Source organism: Chiloscyllium plagiosum, unplaced genomic scaffold (genome assembly GCF_037043375.1).
Source record: "Chiloscyllium plagiosum isolate Xiang-an unplaced genomic scaffold, Cpla_swu_hap1 HiC_scaffold_17, whole genome shotgun sequence".
NCBI classification, from domain to species: domain Eukaryota; kingdom Metazoa; phylum Chordata; class Chondrichthyes; order Orectolobiformes; family Hemiscylliidae; genus Chiloscyllium; species Chiloscyllium plagiosum.
Window position 1 is genome coordinate 58,654,467 of NW_028270155.1, and position 22,688 is coordinate 58,677,154.

General features: G+C 39.8%; 1 protein-coding gene across 3 annotated transcripts; it reads right to left on the reverse strand.

Annotated features, from left to right (window-relative positions):
- Positions 1-1,242: 1,242 nt before the first annotated feature.
- On the reverse strand, positions 1,243-22,573 carry tmppe (transmembrane protein with metallophosphoesterase domain). 3 transcript variants are annotated; one of them, XM_087995963.1, is made up of 5 exons: positions 21,813-22,573; positions 18,668-18,748; positions 14,929-15,094; positions 12,213-12,352; positions 1,243-2,804 (listed from the first exon to the last, which is right to left on the reverse strand). In XM_087995963.1, exons 1-5 carry the CDS (start codon positions 22,507-22,509, stop codon positions 2,614-2,616), a joined length of 1,275 nt encoding a protein of 424 aa, XP_087852089.1. In that variant the 5' UTR covers positions 22,510-22,573; the 3' UTR covers positions 1,243-2,613. The 3 variants fall into 3 exon arrangements, with proteins under 3 accessions (XP_087852089.1, XP_043563068.1, XP_087852090.1); XM_043707133.2 differs by having other exon boundaries at positions 18,668-18,778; XM_087995964.1 differs by lacking the exon at positions 18,668-18,748.
- Positions 22,574-22,688: the final 115 nt, after the last annotated feature.

Consider the following 22,688-nt stretch of genomic DNA (forward strand, 5'->3'; position numbering starts at 1 on the left):
GTGGGGGTTGAGGAGGGCAATGCTGAAAAGGCATAAAAAAGCCAGTCTCGCTTTTGACTTTTCACTGCAGTGGGAAATCAGAACAATGACATAACTGTGTTTACATTAAAACCATTTCACTGCAACTGTGAAGCTGATGGATGGATACACCCTAACTGTACACAGCTTGACGAATCTGAGCGACACCACAGGAAGGAATGAGTAGCTGTAGATTGCTCAGACTATCGATCTGGAATTGCTACACTGCTAGGATAACAGGATTGTCTCTATGGGTCTGAAATGTTGTTAGCCTTTTCGGGAATAAAAAGTCATTCAGTCTTTCATTCTGGTAAATTGACGGCAGAAACTGAGAGATGAGAAATATCCCAGCCAGCCAATAATGCTGCTTTAAAAATCTCTGCTCTCACTCTTATCATTCAAAGAGAGTAAAAGTTAAAACACACTTGACTTTGCCATATTATTCTCAGTATGCTTGACTTTATTAGTTCCAGTTCACACTCTTGATCATCTCATACTTTCAAAGTGGCCAAATGGATAATAAATAACATTTTGGAAATGGAAGACACAGTTCTGTTTGGTAGAATAAAATTTATTAATTTTTAAACAAAAAAAATTCCACAGGATAATATGACCATAAAGTACAAAAGTTCTATTAGTAAATTGTGGCTTGCTGTTACATTTTACAGTGTAGCACCAACCCTGTACATCTAATCAAATCCAGCCTTGTCTTTCTAAACAAACATACTATAATGTTGAAATTTTGTTATGCCTGAATGTTAGATTAGATCTACATAATTTGCTTTCAATATGGTGCACAAAAAGATGGTGTAATGTCAATATTGATTTGGGATTGATTGGAAGCAACAAAATGAGTAAGGTTCCTTTAAAGACATAAAGTATCTCTTCCAAAAAGTAAATAACTTGCTTCTGATGAAAGGTTCAATCTCCAAAGTATTTGATCATCTTTTCATTTCACTCCACGTGTTGTAGATATTCAGCATTTTGTTTTATTTTAAGTTTACATAATTCCTGGTTTCTCTTTTTTTACATTAAGTTTACCCTCACCCACGCCAACCCTCCTTCAGTTCGTTAAGCTATTGAGAACCAATAAACATCTTTGTACTCAATTCAAGGCTGCATCTTGAATTTGGCTAAGTATTCATTTTTGTAGCACTAATTTCTTACTCTCACTGGCATAATTAAAATTATTGAAATAATTCAAGTTTTGAATATTAAAAAAAATCAAGTGATCAGGATTAGATTTATTTCTGATATGTTACAGAAATGAAACGTAAACTCTTTTACACTCTCTACATAGATACTGCCTAAGTTGCTGAGTGTTTTTTTTTCCAGAAATTTCTGTTTGCATCTCAGGATTTTCAGCATCCACAGTATTACTTTTCAATTAAATCTTTAAAAATGTAATATTCTACAGCTTGGCCTGGATGCCAAGAGCTTTTCATTGGATTTAAAACATTCAATCTGGTCATTCTACTTAGAATGTCAGAGACTTACTGCTGTTTATTACTGGAAAGAACTACAAACTCCAAATGGTGTCAAAGTAGATAAGCATTTGGTACCCTAAATTAAACAGATTCACCTATGATCAACTAAAGTGGAAATCACTTTTCCTCCACAGCCTACCTTTCTTAAAAAATGAGTGGCATGACAAAAGTCCTCCAACACTGCCACATAAATTCAGCATTAACAGTTTTTAACTTGCAGGAAGCGTGGATGTATTGCAAATATAATTAAATTTCAAGGCATTGCTCTGAGAGTTAAACATGTTCAGAGGTATAAAGTCAAGTCAAAAGTATTTGAAATTACATCGAAAAGAACAGTATTTACATATCCACTTCCGAACAAGGCAGTAGTTAACATTACACTATTTTCAGGAATGCAAAGCATTACCAGTAATTTAGGACATTAATAAACTGTAATTACAGAGATTTATCAAATTACAAATTTAAACAAAACAAGTACAAAATCAGGCAACAGAATGATTTTTATATAATTTGCAATGTGATAGAAGTCAGCAAAGTGAGCATTAAAAAAAGATATGCATGTTAGGGACACATTTTTGAAATGGGCATTGAACACCGTGCATTTATCTTTGATGTGGAGAGATGCTGGTGTTGGACTGGTGTGGACAAAGTTCAATATTTATCTTTGAATAGTGCCATGGATTGGATCCAGCATCTGGCACATACTGTCTTGCTGTGAATTGTTGCAGGCGGATAAAGAGTGCAAAGTAATTCACAGTCCTGTTCAATCAATCCCCAACTCATCATTAGAGATCAGAAGCTCTCAATCTAACACAAGTAGCCCACACATCACCTGGAGACTAAAAGGGCATAAATGTAAATATGATCAAGTAGCGCTGCTTCTTAGTCTAATTCCCACATTGTAACAACAATGTTATAAGGCAATCTTAGTTACAATTCTACAGTTGGGAAAATGTGTATAAATCTGCTGAAAGGTAATTAACTCAGGTGATTTATTAATTATTATACATGCAGATTACCTACTTATTCTTCAAATTCAATACCTAAAATACGCCTGGGTGTAACATTCACTGCTCATGAAAGGAGGGTCTGCAACATAAGGACCAGTTCATCTGATCTTAAAAATGATTTCTGTTATTTCTGCTCTGCTTCCAAGTCTCATTGGAATTCCGTAGTAAATTGTCCCAGGAGTTACGTACACTAAATTGTTCTCACCAGCTTTGTAAAGACCTTCAAAATATGGATTCAAAAAATAAGCAGCTATTGCTAGTGGAAAAATCTGCCCAGCATGAGTATGACCTGTTGAAAGGAAGAGTAAGAATAACTTAGATATTACATTTCCATTAATAATTCTAACCAAGATGTTGTGAATTAGAATAACACAATCCAGTAGTGAAATATATGCTCACTATACCAACAATGCCCAAGATCTTACACAGCCTTGTGGATCAATATGTTTCAGCAAGCTCAAGGGACTGAATGCTCTACTCCTGCTCTTATTTTCTATGTTTCCTTGTAAAGAAAATGCCATAGTAGCCAATTACATCTACACTTACTGTGCCAACATACATTTCATTGCGTGAAATCATTCCATTATTTCGTATGTGAGGGAGCAGAACTCAGGATGCATATACACACATATTGGATTATTTAAACAGAAATGTTTTTACATTATAGATGTCTTAAATTTCAAAATATACTTTATTGGATTTAAAGATGTCCTAATATTGTGAAAGAAGTGATATAAAAAGCAGTGGTGGGGAGGCGATGTTCCAATGGTATTATTGCAAGACTATTAATCTAGAAACTCAGTGAATGTTCTGGGGAGCCGGGTTCGAATCCCATGGCAAATGGTAGAATTTAACTTCAATTTTTAAAAAAGTTTCTGGCATTAATAGCCTAACGATGACCATGAAATTATGGTTGATTGTCAGGAAAACCCCATCTGGTTCACTAATGTCCTTTAGGGAAAGAAATAGAACATAGAACATTACAGTGCAGTACAGGTCCTTCGGCCCTTGATGTTGCACTGACCTGTGGAACCAATCTGAAGCCCAACAATCCTACATTATTCCATTATCATCCATATGTTTACCCATGACCATTTAAATGCCCTTAAAGTTGGCAAGTCTACTACTGTTGCAGGCAGTACTACTACTCTGAGTAAAGAAACCACCTCTCACATCTGTCATATATCTATCACCCCTCAATTTAAAGCTATGCCTCCTCGTGCTAGCCATCACCATCCATGGAAAAAGGCTCTCACTGTCCACCCTATCTAAATCTCTGATTATCTCATATGTCTCAATTAAGTCATCTCCCAACCTTCTTCTAACAAAAACAGCTTCAAATCCCTCAGCCTTTCCTCATAAAACCTTCCCTTCATAGCAGTCAACATCCTAGTAAATCTCCTCTGAACCCTTTCCAAAGCTTCCACATCCTTTCTATAATGACCAGACTTTATGCAATTCTCCAAATGCAGCCGCAGCAGAGTTTTGTACAGCTGCAATATGACCTCATGGCTCCGAAACTCAATCCTTTTACCAATAAAAATTAACACACCGTATGCCTTCTTAACAATCCTATCAACCTAGGTGGCAACTTTCATGGATCCATTTACATGGACAGAGATCTCTTTGCTCATCTACACTAACAAGAATCTTACCATTAGCCCAGTACTCTTTATTTCTAATCCTGTTAAATCTACCATCGTCACCTGGTCTGGCTTACAGGTTACTCCAGATCAAGAGCAATATGGTTGACTCTTAACTACCCTCTGGGCAATTAGGGATGGGGAATAAATGCTGGCCTCGCCAGTGACACCCTCACCTCGTGAGTGAATAAAAAAAACAAGCTCTTTAAGTTAAAAGCAACAATTAAATGAATGATCTAGTCAATATAATAAATTCGATGTCAATCAAGCCAGGGGCTCAGGAAGCAGAAAAGTAATAAAACAACTGCTTTCCCAATCAGGAAGAAAACAATGATCCTTTAACTACAGAGATTCCTGTTTGCCCATGACAAAAGTTTAATCAGGAGTATTTGCAGAATTAACAAGATTGCATTTAACCCCATTTCAAAACAGCTACTTTTCTGTGGTTTCCTCCTTTATATAAGATGACTTTGAACATAATTCCCTGCTGCAAATGCAGGATCAAATAGTTTATATAAAATTTAAACACAAGTTTCTTTTGCATGTAGTTGTATATTCCTATACAATATTAACTCAACTGAGTACTAAAACAAAGAGTGTTCAATGAAGTCTTCTGTGGCAAACAAACTTTCATGAACGCTTTAATCACAGAAAGAAAACAAACTCATTCGTGTAGCCTCATAAGATCTCTGTAGTTGAATAAAATTGTCAAAAGATTGTCTCAGAACCTCTGCAATGTCACAAATTAGTACAATTTTCCTTATCTTTATTTTCTGCTCCAATATTTTTCCCTTATTTTCTTTTGATCTGAAGACAAGTACTTATTCTAGACTGTGGTTTCCACAGTATGAGTAGTCTTGAGTGGCTTAATCACAGATGAAATTTGAGGGCAAGGGAACATTGCAATGGAACCTATACCTGACCTGATGTGATAAACAGGTAGTATTCATAGGATAATAAACAGGAACAGGCTGATTTGTGCATTCCATTCCACCAACCACCTCACCGTGGGATTATAAGATTTTGGAACTCACCTGGTTAAGATCAGTTATCTCAACATAGACCAGGCATTAGGCCTTGACTCCTCAGGCCCTAGCAGTTCATTAATACGTTATACAGAGTATTTATTTATTTTAGCTAAACAACTGACTTTATAATTGGTGTTTGCAAAAACTATAGAAATGAGAAAGAGTTTGGAGAAATTAGAAAGAGCTTAGAGAGGAAAAGAGAGAGAGCCAGGGGAGTATTTGGTTCTTCACCAACTCAGGAGGAGTCTCTCTGTTCTCTGCAGTCAAAACACACAATAAATCTTAAGAAAATGTAGATCTTTCTAGTAATAGTTATTGGAAGCACTAACTTTGAACTGGAAAGACAGATAATTTTAATAAGTAAACCAGTCACCTTGTGTCTCTTACCAACTTGTGGAAACATCTGGAGAAAGATAGCTAAATCAATGTGTAGGCCAATAGAAATTCCCTAAAGATCTTCTCAACAACAGAATCTGGGAACAAAGACTATGGAACGGTCTTTCCAGGTTTTCCCCTCTGTTCATAATTTATCTCACCCTGCCTCTCTGCCTGTGTATTTGTAACGGTGCATTTATACGGGGATTAGAAGTTAGTAGCATTGTATGCTGATGGTTTATTACTGTTTACCTGTAGCTAGAGTTTAACAATTTGAAATAAATGTTGAATCTTGTTCAGTACAGAAACTTGGACCATGCTGTCTATCAATCTGGATCTGAAAGATAGGTAAATTGGGGTATGTTTATAAAATCTTTTGTGATGGCTTCAAGAATAGTGGGGTTCAATTCCAAGCATACTACCCCAGTTAGGGGTAACATCAGTTTTTCCATCTTCATAATTTCTGTTCTAATGGTCCTTTTGTGTCCAACAGCATCTCCAGTCCAAGAAAGCAGTCCTGGGCTCTGCCCTCAAACCTTTTCTATTTCATTTCTATAGATATAAAGCATGCAAGGCTAGCATTCCTTTGATATTAACTTCCTCCTTGTATAAAGTGACTACTCAAGTCAGCAGTACAAATCTGGAAATCACTGTGAAAAAAGTTACAGCAAAGAACTGCCCTTAAACCAAAAGGACTACATTTTCCTGAGGAACTGTACAAAGAAACAGCTCAAATGCACAGTCCAGTTTCCAAGTTAGCAACCTTTGTAATAAAAGGGACAAGTGATTCATTAAATAACAGTTCTTTAGTTGCGCAGATTATATAGCAACATTGGAAATATAACTACAGCCTTTAATACACGCTGGATGGATGGAAAAGAAAGCAATTTTTCAACACATGTTTAACTTAATAGTCACTTACGTTTGACTGCTGACAACTATAGAAAAGCAGCTATGTATGGAATTAGTGTGAGGAACAGATCTTTAAATCAATGCCACATACCCAGCAGTATGAAATCTGCATTGCTTCAATCATATTTCAGTATAAAAAATATTCTAACCTTATTAAATATTGCTATTAAACACCATTTGGGCTGTCAGACAATAAAGTAACATCTTATATTTCTCTTTGATCTGCATCTCCATCTTCCTCCTCTGAATCCCCCATTCCTGTTTGATTTTGAATACCTGATTAGAATGTTTGGGACAATTCATGGTGTAGAGGTACTCTGAATTGCACTTGAACATCGATGTGGTGAACAACTCATGAACAATTCTGGAGTTCATTCGCTTTTGTAAACCTCTGTTTCTCTTTGATTCTCAAAATTATCAAGAACATTTCTGCTCTCATTTCTAGTAGTATGAAAAGAGAACTGTAACTGTTGCCTGAGACCTGTACGTGGATGGCCTCACCAATTTTTTAACATTATGTCCTCCATTTCTGTCAGATTGCCGATTACCCTCTTTATTGCTATCAATGCTGCTGGAAAGGATAGGCATATTTTCAGAGCTTCTCACATTTACTCTTGTGGTGCACATTCTGCAAATTTAACTCCAGCCAAAACTAGAATTGGGTCCCTATTTGATACTTTGACCCAGTTTAATAACTTAAATGCCAGTACAGATTGAGGCATTTTCGAATGGGGTCTTGCGCACAACCTGCTGATTCCATTATGTAGTCTTCCATGGTGTTATTCTCAGTCTTTCTAAATTTGTCAAAATCTGTCCACACCTCATAAGCAGTCAATAAATCATATTATTAATAAATTTTTTCCACAAATGTTGACCATCTGCCCAAACCTACATCTCTCTGACTCTATCATCAGCCTCCACTTCGAAAACGTTGCTTCAGATCTCAGTTCTGTATGACAATAGAATTGCTATGGCCGTATCTAGTTTCCTCTTTGCTAAAGAAATAACACAGGTCCACCCTGTAATTTCATTCTTTCATTAATCATGAAGCTAATTTTTCAGAAAATAGGGGTGGCTAATCATGCCCCTGAAACTGTACATTTTGACAACACCACCCTCATCAGTGTTATACTCCAAAACATAAATGTATTTAAATAGAGTTCAAGGCCACACTTTTTAGTGAGTGCTCTATTTCAGTTAACCACACCCCATGAACCTCACATCCTACTGATTCACATCCAATGAACTCAATCTATTGATCCACTATTCCCACATTCCATTCGTTGTCAGGTATTCCTTCAAACCATGTTTGATGATAACATGTCAGACACAAATCCATTTGAAATGCTCAATCAGTTACTTGGTTGGCCATTGAACAAACCTTGGCTTAAAAAATGTTAGTGTCAAAATGAGAGACGAGTATGCATACAAATATTGCCTTAATACTGAATTCTAGACAGAGTCATAGAGATGTACAGCATGGAAACAGACCCTTCCGTCCAACCCGTCCATGCTAACCAGATATCCCAACCCAATCTGGTCCCACCTGCCAGCGCCTGGCCCATATCCATCCAAACCCTTTCTATTCATATACCCATCCAAATGCCTCTTAAATGTTGCAATTGTACCAGCCTCCACCACATCCTCTGGCAGCTCATTCCATACACGTATCACCCTCTGCGTGAAAAAGTTGCCCTTTAGGTCTCTTTTATATCTTTTCCCTTTCACCCTAAACCTATGGCGTCTAGTTCTGGACTCCCCGACCCCAGGGAAACGACTTTGTCTATTTATCCTATCCATGCCCCTCATAATTTTGTAAACCTCTATAAGGTCACCCCTCAGCCTCCAACGCTCCAGGGAAAACAGCCCCAGCCTGTTCAGCCTCTCCCTGTAGCTCAGATCCTCCAACACTGGCAACATCCTTGTAAATCTTTTCTGAACGCTTTCAAGTTTCACAACATCTTTCCGATAGGAAGGAGACCAGAATTGCACACAATATTCCAACAGTGGCCTAACCAATGTCCTGTACAGCCGCAACATGACCTCCCAACTCCTGTACTCAATACTCTGACCTATAAAGGAAAGCATTCCAAACGCCTTCTTCACTATCCTATCTACCTGCGACTCCACTTTCAAGGAGCTATGAACCTGCACTCCAAGGTCTCTTTGTTCAGCAATACTCCCTCGGACCTTACCATTAAGTGTATATGTCCTGCTAAGAGTTGCTTTCCCAAAATGCAACACCTCGCTTTTAACTGAATTAAACTCCAGTGCCACTTCTCAGCCCATTGGCCCATCTGGTCCAGATCCTGTTGTAATCTGAGGTAACCCTCTTCGCTGTCACTACACCTCCAATTCTGGTGTCATCTGCAAACTTACTAACTGTACCTCTTATGCTCGCATCCAAATCATTTATGTAAATGACAAAACGTAGAGGGCCCAGCACCGATCCTTGTGGCCCTCCACTGGTCACAGGCCTCCAGTCTGAAAAACAACCCTCCACCACCACCCTCTGTCTTCTACCTTTGTATCCAAATGGCTAGTTCTCCCTGTATTCCATCAGATCTAACCTTGCTAATCAGTCTCCCATGGGGAACCTTGTCGAACGCCTTACTGAAGTCCATATAGATCACATCTACTGCTCTGCCCTCATCAATCTTCTTTGTTACTTCTTCAAAAAAACTCAATCAACTTTGTGAGACATGACTTCCCACGCAAAGCCATGTTGACTATCCCGAATCAGTCCTTGCCTTTCCAAATACATGTACATCCTGTCCCTCTGAATTCCCTCCAACAACTTGCCCACCACTGAGGTCAGGCTCACCGGTCTATAGTTCCCTGGCTTGTCTTTACCACCCTTCTTAAACAGTGGCACCACGTTTGCCAACCTCCAGTCTTCCTGCACCTCACCTGTGACTATCGATGATACAAATATCTCAGCAAGAGGCCCAGCAATCACTTCTCCAGCTTCCCACAAAGTTCTCGGGTACACCTGATCAGTTCCTGGGGATTTATCCACGTTTAACCATTTCAAGACATCCAGCACTTCCTCCTCTGTAATCTGGACATTTTGCAAGATGTCACCATCTATTTCCCTACAGTCTATATCTTCCAAAGCCTTTTCCACAGTAAATACTGATGCAAAATATTCATTTAGTATCTCCCCCATTTACTGTGGCTCCACACAAAAGCCACCTTGCTGATCTTTGTTACCCTTTTGTCCTTAATATATTTGTAAAAACCCTTTGGATTCTCCTTAATTCTGATTGCCAAAGCTATCTCATGTCCACATTTTGCCCTCCTGAATTCCCTCTTAAGTATACCCCTACTTTCTTTATGATCTTCTAAGGATTCACTCAATCTATCCTGTCTGTCCCTGACATATGCTTCCTTCTTTTTCTTAACCAAACCCTCAATTTCTTTAGTCATCCCGCATTCCCTATACCTACCAGCCTTCCCTTTCACCCTGACAGGAATATACTTTCTCTGGATTCTTGTTATCTCATTTCTGAAGGCTTCCCATTTTCCAGCCGTCCCTTTACCTGCAAACATCTGTCTTCAATCAACTTTCGAAAGTTCTTGCCTAATCCCATCAAAATTGGCCTTCCTCCAATTTAGAACTTCAACTTTTAGATCTGGTCTATCCTTTTCCATCACTATTTTAAAACGAATAGAATTATGGTCGCTGGCCCCAAAGTGCTCCCCCACTGACACCTCAGTCACCTGCCCTGCCTTATTTCCCAAGAGTGGGTCAAGCTTTGCACCTTCTCTAGTAGGTACATCCACATACTGAATCAGAAAGTGCCCAAAGATGTGCAGGTTAGGTGGAATGGCCATGCTAAATTGCCCCAAAGTTTCCAGGAATGTGCAGGCTAGGTGGATTAGCCATGGAAAATGTGGGGTTACAGGGATAAAGTAGGTGGTGGGTCAGGGTGGGATGCTCTTCAGAGGGTTGGTGTGGATTCGATGGGCTGAACAGCCTGCTTCCGCACTGAAGCGATTCTAATCATTCCAATAAAATATAGGATTCTTTGCACTGAGTCCAAACATGACTCATTCTTTATCAGAAGTGTGAAATGTGTAAATACTTGCCTCCTTCAGTCTCTCCTTTATCCCAAAATCTAATTTTAAAAACTCAAACTTGGCACTATTTAACCTGTGCGAGCACAGTTCTTTTCTTTTCTCTCCTACTCTTTTGATCCTTGGTGTACTGCCCCATGAGCCTTGCTCTCTCAAAACAAAACAACTTCCTTTGCCTCACTGTAATGAATATTATCTCATTTTGAGCTTTATTTTCCTCTCTCCATTCCTTCTGACTGCACTGGCTCAATATGTGCAAACCTGTCCCATTAAAGTATGCCCAACTCCAACCTGATTTAATGCTACCTGATCACAACATGCTGCTGTAATCTCAGAGTTAACACCAGGATACCTCCTGTTGCAAAGTGAAATAAGTGGATATTGGAAGTAATGAAAAGGTGTCTTGGACAAAAGAGGAGAAGTTTGGCTTAAAAAATAATAGCCAGGATTTTACAATCAGCAGTGAAAGAATGGTGTTCACCTTTGCCCGTGCTTTACAATTCCCCATAGACTTGTGTAGGCTTTTGAACAACAATTCATTATTCCTCAATAGCCTTTTCATTGCCCCACCCTCTTCAGGACACCTGCAACATGTAAAAGTAGGGCAAACAACAGAGAGAGTCCTCAACCAATAAGATTAAACATCCTCACAAAGCCTCACAGACTCTAAACAAATAAGTATAAATTAGAATATTTGGTGATAAAATCATGGAACAAAATGTGAAATAAAAGGAGGGAGAACAGAATGGAGAGAAAGATATCCTTGTGAATTGTCATAAACTACTTTTAAAAATGCTTATAAAAACAAGCTGTTGTTGAAAGAAACAAAAGTGACAGAAAGCAGGTGTAAAAAAATACATTCTTAAAAATTCTACAACAACAATTAAATTCTGAAGAACAAGACTACACACTTGTAAAAGTAACATTTCAGGGCTGCAGAGGCCATGTGGCAGTCAAGACATACCACACCAAGAAAAGGAATTTGTACCTAAATGTGCAAGCCCTAATATTTAGTGAATAACAAGTAGATAAGGACTGAAAATCCAGGGTCTACTGGCAAGTAACTTATTTGGCAAAGCTGTTGCAGGAGCAAGGCAAAGGAGAAATCAACTTCTTGGTTTCTGCATTGTGCAGACTCTTGAAGATATTATCCAATTTACTCCATAACAACAGCGGTGCAGCGAAAGCCTCGGAATAGCAACACTAAGTTATAATAAAGCACTTAAATGAACAACTCAGCAAATAGAAGTAGACTCAACAGGTCCAATAGCATGACTTCAGATTCAAATCAATAAATATCTAAACCAAGAAGGAATGCTTTATGAAGAAATCACATTCTATTTACCGAACCATTTCAGAGCACAGCATGAACAACTTCAAGGTCAAGAAATAAATATAAGTACCAGAAAATGTAATAACCTTTCTCACTTTTTGCAGAGGATGACAACATGACCCTGGGTCATCCACATCTCTTTCTGAACCTTTCTAACTTTCAAGTTACTGGAAATGGTTAGAAAAATCATGTAAATTAATTACGAACGAACTCTGTACTAACAAATACTATTTTAGACTTTGCTTTAACACATTCTGATTTTCACACCAGATGTTTTTTGCATTAAAGGACAAAACTAAACAAGAAATAACAGAGGAGGTGCATACCTGAGAGAATCAAGCTGATATCTGGTCTACTTTGTAAGGCACGTTTAGCAGCTATTGGTTGGTGTGCCAACAATACTATAGCATCTTTAGTACTGCAACCATCTAATGCTTTATTTAAGTCCATACCATGTCCAGGATACCTACACAAAAACAGCAACAGGCAGGTCATGAGATACACTAAAGTGATCAATAATACATGGGTAGAGTGATCCACCTAGCTCCTTTCATATCCTTGTTCTGTAATAGGGTACAGAGAGAGAGAGAGGTGTCATGGACCAGGCCAGACTCCCTCAAAACATTTCAAGAAGGTAGTCCAGACCCTAACTTTTCTAGTTGTTGTAAGCAGGTGAGACGTGTATGTACCAGGAGTGATGTCGCTGGCCGAACCTCTCTGTTTTAAATAAAACAGGATTTATTTACACACAAACAAATGAGTACAGAACATAGAATAACTTATCTGAAAACCCAATAGATTCTATCGCAACTTAATGATGCTGTCCTAAATACTTGCAATATCCCCACAAATATCCCTTCGCAAAAAGATAAATTCAAACACAGGTTTTTACAGGAGAGAGACTGTAGAGAGACCGGATCAGCAAGGAGCTGTTTCTTTGGGTCCAGCAGCTTCTCTGACTTCCCAGCTAAAACCTGACTAGCAGTTGCAAAACAGCCAGACTGCTAAAACCTAACCAAACCAAAACAAACCCTGAACTGGGAGAATTGGCTGCTCCCCTTTCATTGTACAAGTGATTTTTTTTGTCAAACATAAAAGCTTCTTCAAGTAGATCAACCCAGACATATCAGAACCTCTGTCTTCACGATCCATCTGGAAAAAGAAACCAAGGACAACATGATCTCGTTAAAGGAGCAGCATCATCACAGAGATAAGATTTGCTCTTAATCTCTCAGACCCAGCTTTGTACTCCTCATTTTCCAGTTCCAATGAAATGCTATTTCTTGTCAAACTTTAAAAAAAATATTGACATAAGGACATTCCCTGTGTGGAACACTAAGTGGTTCAGGGTAAAGTCTTTTTCTGATATCTTGGTACTCAGCAGTTTTTTAAGCAACTGGCATAAAGAGAAAAGCAACTTAATATTGCAGTACTTAATATCTCCGTTTTCTCCCCTTGGATATTCCTCTCCACCAGCCCCACCGCAAAAAGCTCAGATGTGGAACTAAGAAGGCTGACAAATGTGCCACTACCAATATAATTTGCTGCTCTGAATTGATCCTTAGGGGAGGAGATTAATTCAACACAGAGGCAATACTTTCCACACTCCAGAGCCTCTGTTCAATGCCTTAGCTGAGATAAGGAATAAAGACTTCGGGCAATCTAACCCATAGTAAATTATGTCACAGCAAAGACAGCAGTCCGGCTACAACCTAGGGGCCCTTACGATGTTGATCTGGTTCCCTTCACTGGGATTTAGTTCTAACTATCTGATTTCCCCCTGATTGGCTGGTAAATAAGTTGGACCTCTAAGTGTCTACCAATGGGGAGGCCAAATGTAATTAAAGTGCCCACAGGTAATTAAATGGCCAGCATCTGGTCTTTCACATACTTGAATCCCCGGTGGGGTGGGGATTCCAAGCCTACAGCTGTCAGCCATTCTCCAAAGGCTCTCTTGTGGTGCCGTGGCAGTGTCCCTACGCTTGGACCGGGAGGCCTGGGTTCAAGTCTCACCTGCTTTAGATGTGTGTCATAACAGGTTCCTCAGTTAGGCATTGGTTGTCTGTTAACCATTGAACAAGACTGTGACAATGTCCTATCTCTGAACCAGAAAGCCTGGGCTCTAGGGGTATACCAGGACATCTCTGAACAGGTTGGTTCGAAAACTAGTCTGCTTAGCAACCTTCAGGAGACTGTAAAATATCTGATGCACCACTAAATTCCGATGGGCTCAGGGATAAACATTAAATTCTGTGTTTTTAACAAAATGCTATTTCATGATTTCAATTATTACGTGGTACTCAAGTACATTTTAAAAAATAATCATTGTAATTATTTTGTAAACATTCTAAGTCCAAAATTCCCATTTTTGGGGTCAATTTTCAAACTGAGATATAAGGTGCATTTGAAGGTTTTCCCAGGTCTGCAACATCGACAAAGTGCCTCCGATTTCAAGAGTACCTTCTCATGCATGGAATGGGGTATACCATAGTCTCACTAGAACAATCCAATAAAACCATGCACGCAGCTATATTTGGATTCAAACAGTTACTTTATAAAAACTGATGGCCTCCATTTTTTCCAATTCATTTCATTATTCTCCATCCATCCTTGGAGTTAAGGCACCATAACTGGCCATTTAACCAATCCTGCACTGCAAATGCTATTGGCATAATTTTCAAAGTTGTGTATTATTTTCACAATCTTTATCTCGGTTTAAATAAAGGACATAGTAGTCGGAATCACACGGGAATGTGTGGCTTGAACTTTACGTTCAGGGAAAGAAAATCTGCAAGATTTCACTTTGACAAGTATGCAGTTGTGCATTACATTTCAATGAACAAATCACTGACTTTTTGTTAAAAGGGAAAATGTAACAAACTTCCTGCTTGCTTTTTGTACATGACTCAATGAGGAAAAAGGAGGCCCGCTACTGTGTGCCAGATATTTGACTTTCTCAGAAAAGCTGCTGCATTCTATACCTTTGGAACACATTCCACAAGGCTGAGTACACAGTGGCAGGATGGAAAAGGATGAACCCACCGTAACATCTCTGCTTCGATGTCATCAACCCCAGCCAGACAGAACCAGTCCTTGTCCTCACGGAGACTGTGAATCTTCACATGGTCATTGTGGAGCGGCCGGATATTTAGGGACTGTAGATGCTTAAACCAGTTCGTGATATCAGCACTGTAATAGTCGTGGTTACCTAGGAGTCATTCAAAAAGGTGACACATACGTTACTACGGTTTATTCAGCCACACTTCCATCAGTCGTCTCAAATTAACGAGGTTAAAAAAAATGAGGGAGAACATGCTCATGAATTCTATGATATCTGAACAACCAAGAGAAAAGACTGGAAATCCTGACTGCTGGCGTAATCAGAATGTGAGAATCCTTGTAACATGGTAAACATGGGAATATTTGTTATTATTTCACATCATGGGGGCATCGCTGACTAGGGCAGCATCTATTGCCTATCCCCAAATGTTCTTGAGAAGATAGTGACAAGCTGCCTTCTCGAACTTTTGCAGTCCATCTGGGTGTAGCTAAACCCAAAGACGTTGTAGGTTTTTGAGCCAGTGATAGAGAACAGAGACATATTTGATACACTTCCAAATTAGGATGATGTATGGCTTGGAGGAGAACTTGCAGCTGGGAGAATTAATGTGCTTTCTAGATGGTGGAGATCACAGGTTTGGAAGGTGCTATCAAAGGAGTCTTGTGCACTGACGGTGGGAGGGAAAAGATTTTTTAAGACATTGATCAAGTCAGTGCTTTGACCCTGATGACATTGCATTGTTCGAGCTGTAGTCATCCAGATAACTGGAAAATATTCCATTATACTCCTGACTTGGGTCTGGAAAATACAGACAGATTTTGGGAAACAAGAGGTCATAGAATTCTCAGTCTTAACCTGGTATTGTAGCTATGGTAATTATATAGTTGGTCCAGTTCAGTTTCTGCTGAATGGTAAACTTCGAGATGTTGAAAGTAGGGATTCAGCAATGGTAATGCCATTGAATGTCATTATGTAATAAGATTTTCTCTTATTAGAGACGGTCATTGCCTGGAACTTAAGTGACAAGTTAAATTCACACCATACCCAGTCTGGGAATTAGTGTTGTCCAGGTCTTGCTGCATGCAAAACTGAACTGTTTCAATATCTGAAGTGTCACAAACAAGACTGAGTTCTGCACAATTATCAGTAGTCATACCTATTTCTGCCGTCATGATCACAGAATTGAATCATAGACCCTACAATGTGGAAGCAGGCCATTCGACCTCTCGAGTCCATACCAATTCTCCAGGGCATCCCACCCAAACTCACCCCCTACCCTATAACCTTGCATTTCCCATGAGTAACCAACCTCGCCTACACACCCCTGGACAATTTAGCATAGCCAATCCACCCAACCTGCACATCTTTGAACTGTGGGAGAAAATTGGAGCACCCAGAGAAAATCCACACAGACACAGAGAAAACATGCAAACTCCACACAGGCAGTCACCCAAAGGTGGAATCAAACCCAGGCCCCTGGCGCTCTGAGGCAGCAGTGCTAACCACTGAGCCACTGTGCTGTCCTGACAGACAGAGTCACTGATAAAGCAGCTGAAAATGATCGGGTCTAGAACATTACCATGAGGAACTCCTGTAGCGATATCCGGGGGTCAAGATGATTTGTAGTTATTGGAAACCATCATCTTTCCTTCTACTGGTTATAATTCAACCAATGAACAGCTTCCCCTGCCCAACTGCAATTTCCATTGACTTCAATTTTGCCAGGACTTTCTAATGTTGCATATGATCAAAAATTACCTTGAAATCAAGCACAGTCAGTTACTCTAATTCTGCCCCTGGAGCAGCTCTTTACCAATACTGTAATGAGGTCAGAAGGCAGGGAACCAGGCAGGACCCAAATGGAGAACCAGTGAGCAGGTTATTGTTGGGCAGATGCCACTTGATAGCACTGATGTTGACACTTACTATCACTTCACTGATGATTGAGAATACACTGATGAGGTGGTAATTGGCTGAAGTGAATTGATGTCAACAGGATATACCTGGGCAATGCTCTACATTGTGGTGTACGTGCCAGTATTATAGCTGTCCTAGAAGAGCTTGGCTAGAGGGTGTGGCTTTTCTGAAGTTCATGCATGACAGTCAGGATGCTGTTTGGGCCCAATGCCTTTGTGGTACCCAGTGACTTCATCCACTGAATCACAGATGATTGATATTTGTGATGCTGGGGACCTCTGGTGGAGGCTGAGACAGATCATTCATTCATTCAAAATGACGACAAATGCTTCAGCCTCGTCTTTGGAATTTATACCTCCTCACCTTCCCCCAATCATTACAGATTGGGGTTATTAGTGGAGCTTCCTCTTACTGTTAGCTCATTTGATCATCCACCATTATTAATAACTTTCTGTGGCAGGACTACAGAGCTTAGAACTGATTTGTTGGTGTGGAATCACACAGCTCTGTCTATCACATTTTGCCTTCCATGTAGCCCACACCAGTAGTTCTGTGTCGTCACTTCACCAGATTGGCATTTTTAAATTTGCCTGATGTGCTCTTTGCATGCTCCTATACCTTCCTCTTAGAACCAGAGGTGATCCCCTGGCTTGAGTGGACATATACTGGGCCGTGATGATACAAACGAGGTTGAATACAATCCTCTTGCTGTTGATGGTCAATAGCACCTTGTGGGTACTCAGTTTTGGAGTTGCTAGATCAGTTCTGAATCCATCAACTGTATCAAATTGGTAGTGCCATACATGATGAAGCGTACCCTCAATGTGAAGTCTTCACAACAAATATTCAATGGTCATTCCTACTAAGCCTATCATGGACACATGAATTTGTAACAGGTAGACTGATGAGGGTGAGGTGAAGTAGACATTCCTTTTTTATTGATTCTCTCACCATTTGCTTCAGACCCATTTGGTTGACATATCTTTCCACACTCAGCCAACTTGGTCAGCAGCGGTGCTATCAAGTCACTCTGGTGATGGGGAATTAAAGACCCTCCCTCCAGATTACGTTCTGCGCCCTTGCTACCCTCAAAGCATCTCCAAGTAGACAGTACAAAACTCGAGAATTTCATGCCCTTGTTTGGCCTGATGCCATGATACTACATGGGTCCAGAGTCAATGTTGAGAATGCACAGGGCCACTTCCTCCCAAATGTGTACCACTGTACCATCTTCTCTGTTGATCTGTCCTGCCAGTGGGACAAGGCTTTTGATGGAGTGGTCTGGTTGTAAGGTATAATTCTGGGAATGTGATTAAGTCAGGCTGTTGCTTTACTTGTCTGTGACTGCTCTCGTAAATTTGTCACAAATCCTCAGACTTCGGTGATAACTTTCATGGTCAACTGAACAGAGTGTGACTTTCTGGTTTTTGGTGCATAGGTCTATGAGTTTTATTCTTTGTCGCCCTCTCTGTAGCAGAATTTCGATTTAGACTTAATTTGTATTTGCCATGTATGTCTATTTTACATACATTTGCAATACACCTAAACAGAAACATTTGCAAATTACACACTGTTTGGTGAGTGGGATTTTTTCCAATTATTTAAGAGGTTGGTGCACCTTAGACTGCTGAAAGATTCAGGGAAAGGTCTGCCTTCTTGGAGTAACTCATTTTGCATGTGTTCATCCTGCGTATCGTGACATGAAAAATAAAATTCTACACATTTAATTCCTCTAATTCCCAATTTGTTTTAATAAAGCATGGTTTCAATGGCTGTTACTTGTTAAATGAAGAGAACCTTTACCTGTAACAAAGTATGTCCCTAATTTTGGCATCAGCTGTCGTAGTGGTTCTGTGGCTTTTCGGAGGTTGACTACCTGAGAGTCTGAGAGGTCACCAACAATCACAATAATATCTGAAAATCATGTAGTTAGTTAGATAACGTTTACTATCTCACTAATTCAAAATAAATCATGGCCATATGTACAGCAATATTTGTCAGAAACATGTGGACAATATTGTCATTGTTTTTGCTTTCCTTTGACTTCCTAGGAATAATTAGAACAAAACACACCCAGTCCATGTCAACACTGCCCTACTTCCACAAGACGTTAATTACAGTTGCTATTCTTATCCCATAACCTTTCACTCACTGATCCAACCTCATGCTGTATGTTGACAGTTTCCCTCAACCATCTATCCTCCAAGTGAATTCCACATCCTCGCAGCTCTGTGCAAAACGTGTGCAAAATCTGCCCTATGTTCTCAATCAGAGTGCAACTGTGTTATACATTTCAGAATCCATTTTGGTCCCTGATCCATACTGAGCGAGCTAATCTGAACTAAATTTAGCATGGGAACATTTGGCTGCAGGAAGGAGGAAGGCAAATAAATAAAACTCAGAATAACGCACTCTAATAGGAGGGCAAAATTGATTTTGCTTTTGATATCCTTTAAATTCTACAGCTCTATACACGCTCACTGACATGAGCTACTTGAGAAAAGTGTAGTCCTAGACTGCAACTTGTCGAGTGTCACTCAAGCCATGTGAACTGTAAGTGTTGATCGAGAGGAACATAAAAAAGCAAACTACCAGTGGGCATGGTTAAGAAAGAAGACACAATTCATCCCATGTGCTATTACACAGGAATTAAACAAGCAGGAGCAGGACTGGATCCTTAGCCTCACCACTCAATAAAAACACTGATCTTCCAACTCAATCCTACCTTTCTGCTCCTCATAGCCCTTGATTCGCTAAAAGAAATATCTGTCACATTGGATCTTAAATATTTTCAAAGATAGAGCAACTCCAACCTTTTTGGGTTAACAATTCTAAAGTTTTACCACCCTCTGAATGAAGGGAATTCTCTTTGTCTAAATCCTAAATGACTGACCCCTTATCTGGAGATTATGTTCTTGTGGTTGATTTTCCCAAAGCAGGGGAAACCACCTCTCAGTGTCTACCTTGCCAAATCCCGTCAGAACCTCATGTTTCAATTGGATTACCTCTCATATTACTAAACTTGGAAGAATTCAGGCCAATTCACTTAGTGCTGTAGAGGGAAAAACCTAGGAAGAAATCTAGTGAACCTTTATTACATTGCCTCCAATACGAGTACATCCTAGCTGAAATATGAAGACCAACACTGCAGTTAGCACTACAGCTCTGTACAATTGTAGCAAGATTTCATTATTCTTCTATTTGAATCCCCTTGCAATAAAGGTCAACATGCTGTTTGTCTCCCTCATGGCTTACTGTATCTGCACACTAGGTTCTTATGTTTTTGGACAACTATTCCCAAACATCTCTGAACATTAATATTTAGGGGCTTTAAGTCTTTATTTCTGTTCTTACCACTAAGTGAATAACTTCACACTTCTACATATACTCATTTTACAAACCTATTGTTAACTCATTTAACCAGTCTATATCACTTTGCAGCTTAATTGCATCCTCCTCTCAGCTTGTATTTCTAAATAGTGTTGTATTGTCAGCGAACCTGGAAACATTCTCGATTTCTCAGAGTGAATCAATAAAATTGATCATAAATAGTGCAGGCCCCAGCACTAATTCTAGTCACAGCTTGCCAATTTGCTTCCCCTTCATTACCATTCCTCTATCCATGTTATTATATCACTTTAAACTTAAGAACCATTATCTTCTGTTTTAACTTTTTGTGTGGTATCTTGATTAAATGCATTTTAAACTCCCTTATTGACAAAATACTAAAAAAGAATTGTCTAAAATGATACTCTTTGACAAAATCATGGTAACTTTGATTATGCTATGATTTGCAACTGTGTTATTAAAATTTGCTTGATAATAGGTTCCAACATTTTGGGCTAACTGATCTGTAATTCCCAGTTCTCTGTCTCCATCCTTTCATCAGTAGTTGCATAATATTTGCTAACTTTCAATCCACTGAGATCTTTCTAAAGTTTAAACATTTTGGAAAGTTGTAGCTACTGTATACACTGTTTTAAAATGCTCCAATGTAGGCTGTTCAATGCCATCCACTTTATCAGCTTTTTGACCCTGAAGTTTCTTGAATACTTTTTATCTAATGCTATTAATTAGATTCAATTCTTCACCTTTATTAGCCCTATGGTTATTTTGTGGGATTACTCATTAAACCTGCTTCATTATACAGGGCTAGTTTTATGTCAAATTGGTTCAATAAGAAAATAAGAAATAGGAGCAAAAACAGGCCAACGTATTGCTTCAGAAAATGGTTATGGAAGTATTCTACAAAATTATGTCCCAGATTGCCTTTGTCAATTTGATTTTCCAGTCTATATGCAGGTTAAAGACCACACAAATTTTGCATTGCCTTTGTTACAAGCTCCAATTATTTATTGTTTGATAATGGTAGATGTTTTGTTAACTACTCCCAACAGCATCTTCTGGCCATTTTTTTGTTCTTAATTTACACCAATACATATTCTACTTCCTGATCTTGTCAGGCAGGATCCTTCCTATTACTGTTCTTATATCACCCATTACTTCAGGGTGATTTCTCATTTTAAATTATTGGTTGTCTTTTCAAAATGTTCAAAATATCCTGCAATATTTATTTCCCAACCTTGATCAGCTTGTAACTACATCCCCATCATGGCAATTGGATCAAGACTATTCATCTCTAATTGTGCTGTTGATTCATCTATTTTGTGCATACATTACACATTCAAAAACAGCCTTGCTTTTCTTTTAATAATTATTGTTTACATGGACCTAACTTGACTCTGACTGCAACCAGTTAGCATGTGCTGGCTCAGGTAACCATGCAAAGCTTGAGGTTCTGCCTTTTAATTTGGAGCCCAACTTTTCAAACTCTCCATGTGAACTGTTCTTTCTAACTTCAGGTTTCCAATGCAGAAAGGAGGTTTTGCCCTATTTGGCTTGGCTCTTGTTGAAGCATGTGTATCCATTTATTAACTATGCAGCGTACCTGGATTGAGTTCATTGACCATCTTCACAACTGTTTCAAGTTTGGTCCTTCCTACTGTGGGCCCTAGGTGAATGTCAGCTAACAAAACCATCCTCAAATTATGGAATGACTGAGGTAGTTTGTGGACAGGTATTTCCACCTGTTTGATGAGAGGAGGCTGCCGAGCATTATGAAGGCCCACAATAGTGCAGCTAACACTGAAGAGAAGGGCCAGGAGCAACTTGACAGTATTGCGGCTGTGAGAGGGGGCAGCCCGGCTGAAGGGCAGCAGCTTGTGGGCCTGTTCCAGGAGCCCAAGCACCAGGAGGCTGAAAATAAGGAAGACGTACATCCCCAGGCAGGTGTAGGAGACCAAGGAAAAGAGGTGAGGCTCTTCTGACACCAAGGCCAGCAGGGAGAAGAAGCTGGAGTGAGCCAGGAGGAGGAAAAGCCACACAGCCACCTTCCAGCCGGTGAAACACTGGGAGCCATGGGCAGAGAGAGTGTGCAAGTTGGACACGGCCCTCTTCCAGATGTACCTCGAACCGATTGACATGAGGCAGTTGATGAAGAGCAGGAACTGCACCCGGAATAGCTGCAACAGGGTCGTCTGGTCGAAGTAGTCGCCGAAACTCCGCGAAATGACCATGGAGCAAAGTACAGCAGCGGCCGCCAGGGAGACCCGGACCTCCCAGGACAACCTGCCCAGAGACAACATCTTCCAGCAGCAGCAGCAGCAACAACAACAACCCCGGGCCTCCTCTTCACAATCTCGTTGTTAATTCCCCTCACTCACTCACTCACTCCCTCCCGGCGATGAGTGCTGCAACAGCTGCATCAATCCAGCAAACACCGCCAACTTCCTCAGTCGCTCGCCGGGCCCTGCATTTCTGCAGC